Genomic DNA, 4,530 nt, shown 5'->3' with positions numbered 1-4,530 from the left:
TAGATTAATATTAATATTATTTTTTTATTTTTATTTTTGTTTTTAACAATATTAATATATTTAGAGAGAATTCTTCCGAATTAATCACATCGTAAGGATTTGGTCGACGTTTCGAACCAACTAATGTGGTTCATCCTAAGGACAAGGTGAGAAATCAATTGATCTAAGAGAATAAATAGCATGGATGCATCATTGTCCAATGTTAGCTATTTAGAATTAGACTTAGGGCAGACAAACATGGAGTTGTTGTCTTTTTTGACAAATCTGATTATGTCCACAAAATGGTGGATCATCTCTGTAATAGTGGGTGTTACATCAAGCTTAAGAAAAATCCCCTTAAGTCCATTTCTAAAGAGGTTGCTTCTGCGACCAAAGCAGATCCATCTCTTAATCACCTGTCTCGAAAACTCATTGACAGCAACCCCCTTACCCCCAGAATCTATGGCCTTCCAAAGATTCATAAATCTGGTGCTCCCTTGAGACCTATCATGAATACCATAAGTAGTCCAACCTACCCTCTTGCCAAGTTCCTTGCATTGAAGCTCAAACCTCTCGTTGGTTGCACTGATTCTTTTGTGAAATACTATACCTCCTTTATTCAAGAGTGGAAAGATATCAAGCTAGATCCTGGTGATTTATTAGTGAGATTTGATGTCGTCTCTCTATACACAAAAATCCCCATGCAAGAAGCCATTAATATCATTAATCAGGTCACTGATAAAGACACTACAAAGTTAATTGGTATTTGCCTGACCTCCACTTTCTTTAGTTTCCAAGGTGAATTCTATGAACAAACCTGTGACGTTGCGATGGGCTCCCCTCTCTCCCCCATTGTTGAAAACTTGTTTATGGAAGATTTTGAGACCAACGCCCTTGCCACTGCCAAATTCCGTCTTGAAAAATGGAATATATTTGTTGATGAAACTTGTGTCATCTGGCCTCATGGTCGAGAGAAACTTGATTTGCTTCTCAAGCACTTAAATTCTCAATCAGATTCCATTAAATTCACCATAGAAGTTGAGGAGAATGTTTGTCTTCTCTTTCTTGACATCCTCCTTTCTAGGAGAGAGGATGGTTCCGTCTGTCACCAAGTTTTTCGAAAGAAGACTCACAAGGAAGAATACCTCCATGCCAATTCTCATCATTTCCTTTCTCAGAAAATCGGGGTTCTTAGCATTCTCGCTACCTGTGCTCTAAGAATCTTCGATGTCGACCACCTTGATCAGGAGAAATCCCATCTTCTTGAGGTTTTTGAAAATAATGGCTGTAGCAGATCCCAGAGCATTAAGGCCTTTCTCAGAGCTAGCAAAGAGCCCAGGTTTCAACCCGCCCTTTATGATCCTATCTCTAAGGTTCATCTCCTGTATATACAAGGAACTATTGATGGGATCACTCATATCCTTAAAAAGACTACTGTCTCTTTGTCCTTCAAGCCTCTCAATACCATTAAAAAATCTCTTAGATCAGTTAAGGACCCTATTGACGCCAAGGACTCAGAAGGGGTCTACCTCGTTCCCTGCTCATGTGGCATTCCCTACATTGGAGAAACTGGAAGATCTATTAATTAGAGGATCAGTGAGAACATGACTTACATCAGACACAACCGCTCCCGCACATCAACCCTTGCAGAACATGTTGAGAAATCAAAGCACCATTTCTGCATTGAAGAATCTAAGGTCATCGCTAAAATTGGTTATTTCCACCAGAGGAAGCTCAGGGAAGTGATTGATATTGAGAGGCATGCCAAAAACCTTAATAGGGATGATGGCTGGAAATTAAGTAGAAGCTAGATTCTAGCTCTCTCCGCTTAGCTCTTTCACCTTCTCTTCCCCCTTTTCTGTCTTAGCTTTAGGTGTTCTCTCTCCTCCTGTTCTTGGTTTTTCCCTCTTTGCTTTCCTCCTTTCAATGAGGGAACTTTCCTCTTGCTTATAGCACTCTTTATGGTTTTGATAAAGTTTAGGTTATCAAATATATCTAGATCTAATATAGGTTTTAATCATTTTAAATAGTCAGTTTAGGTTATAATATTTTAAAATTTGATTACTACCTAATATTACTATATGAATTAATAAATTAGTGACCTATTTATATCCACTAGTCTCTAACTTCTCATATTATAAATCATTCTTGAATATTATTATCTGAAATGAATATTAATATTATAAATTATCCTTGTATATTATTATGTGATTTTATATATTAATTAATTGTAATATTATCACCACTAATTTATTACACAACATCTAATTCCTTACAAAACAACCAGTTTCTACCTAGTTTTATTAGGTTAGACATTAATTATTTATTATAACCAATAGTTTTTTACTATGAATATTATAAATTAGTTTTGAATATATTTCACTTAACATCTAATTCATCACACTAAGTTTTTACCTAATATTATTATTATATAATTAATTGTTTACTATAATGACTAGTTTTCTACATAATATTACTATTCAACGGCTAGTTTTCTTCCTAAGTCCCATTGACTAGGTCGAACCTTGCCTTCAATATTATTCTATTAGATTATATTATTATTTAATTAATAAGTTGCCACTATTTCAATAATAAATAATTATTTATTACATAACAGGTGAATTTTTAACCAATTGATTTTATTTCACCCACGTCTATTTCTAAACTGCTAACACTGGACAGTGATGCATCCATGCTATTTATTTTCTGAGATCGATTGATTTATCACTTTGCACTAAAGATGAACACATTAATTGATTTGAAACTTGGACCCAATCTTTACGATGTGATTAATCCAAAAAATTTCTCTCTAAATTAATCGATCACAAAAACCTTAAATCTAACAATATCAATATAATCATTTAATATATGTGATTTTTCTTTATACATATTATAGATCACAAAAATCTCAATTTAATGATTTTAAATTTATAATATAATATATATTAAAATAATTCTTACTAAGTATATCAATAATATTTATTAATATAATTATGTAAATATACACTGTAAATTTAAGGGATTTTGTAAATTTAGTGAATTTTGTAAATTTAGCGAATTTGAGAGTTTGCAGGTTAGTCCATCTTACATGTCACTGGATCGCATCACACGACTAGGAGAATCGTCATGTTTGGTTTCGATTGACAAATAATAGTAACAATATTCGTGTCTTTTGTTTTTCCTTAAAAAAATCATATTAAAATTTTTGGTTTCGATTGACATATAATAGTAACAATATTAGTATTTTTTGGATTTTTTTTATTGATATTAATTTTCTCGTAAAATGATATTTTTTTCTTGTTATTTCTATAAATATTTATAAATAAAATTATTTTAATCAATTGCTAATAAAATTTCGAAAAAAACCATAAAATATTTTTTCAAAGATTATTATGCACCAGCTAAAACGTATATTAAATTACTGGATTGTATGAAATTCTATGTAACAATATTGTTGAAGTTTATGAAATTCTATGCAACCAAGCTAATTGAAGATCTTTAGGTGGCTATTGTCAACAGCTCAACGGTCATCATCAAAAACTTGAATGCTTGATTTGAAATTGTCATAAAATTTCATTGAGCTGAAAAAAAGTGATTTATATTTAATCTAATTTTTTAGAAGATTTTTTTCGCGGATTTTTCTAATCTAATTTTTCTAAAATTTGGTAAGAATTCATTAAAATCACAAGTTTGATAGGTAACCCTTGCACAATAAAAGTGTCCTAGAGATTTTTCAAGGTGTTAAATCTATATAAACTCAAAAACCTAGTTTGAATAACACAAATCAAGATTTCACTTAAAATTTAAACGCCGAATTCCAACACTGAAAACTCCAAAAAATCACACTAAAAATAACTCAAAAAAAACCAGAACAAAAACAGAACAGAATGCCTAAAACGTTGTGATCTGTGTTTTTCACAATTCTTGAATGGATACAAGAGAGACAAGTCCCACCATAGAAATTTCAAAATGAGTATCGTGTCAAACAAGATTCCATCCTAATAGGCATTTGCATATTTCAAAATTTAAAATGTCAAAATTTATTTATATTTCAAAAATATATTATTATTTAAAAAATATTAATTTAATTTTTTTTTACCACTTTTTAAGAAAATTCCGAATCAATGGATGAGAGGAAGCCCTTTCTCGGTACCGTTCTGACCAATGGATTCCGATTCCGATTCCTGCTACCGTCGGCATGAAACAGTCTGAGAATAATGATTATTATTCTCAATTATGATAACTATTATTGAAAATCTAGAATCTCATTGTTAGATGTTTTAGGATTTCTGATGAGACGAATATTTTGGAGTTTTAAATTTTATGTTTGTAATTTGCGAAAATCTAGTGCCATACTATTAGCGGGAATCTAGAATCTAACTGTTAGCGGGAATTTTGAATCTAGTGCCATACTATTAGCGGGAATTTTGAATTTTATCTCTGAGGACTTGCAAAAATCTAGTGCCATAATTTTTGTATGAGGACACTGAGTTCATTGATACATCACATTTAAACCACTGAAATGAACAATCTCCCTAAAAATGATACAAA

At 31.5% G+C, this 4,530-nt stretch overlaps 1 protein-coding gene across 1 annotated transcript; it reads left to right on the top strand.

Annotated features, from left to right (window-relative positions):
• The first annotated feature begins 281 nt into the window (after positions 1 to 281).
• On the top strand, positions 282 to 1,568 carry LOC149253313 (uncharacterized). Its single transcript, XM_089454433.1, has one exon. The coding sequence runs from the start codon at positions 282 to 284 to the stop codon at positions 1,566 to 1,568; it is 1,287 nt and encodes a 428-aa protein (XP_089310559.1).
• Positions 1,569 to 4,530: the final 2,962 nt, after the last annotated feature.

This window comes from Pinus tabuliformis, chromosome 7, assembly GCF_031772625.1.
Source record: "Pinus tabuliformis cultivar Carrire ecotype Pingquan chromosome 7, CPIR1, whole genome shotgun sequence".
In the NCBI taxonomy this organism is placed as follows: Eukaryota; Viridiplantae; Streptophyta; class Pinopsida; order Pinales; family Pinaceae; genus Pinus; species Pinus tabuliformis.
Note: the sequence above shows the minus strand (reverse complement) of the source record. Positions and strands in the feature narration are given on the sequence as shown.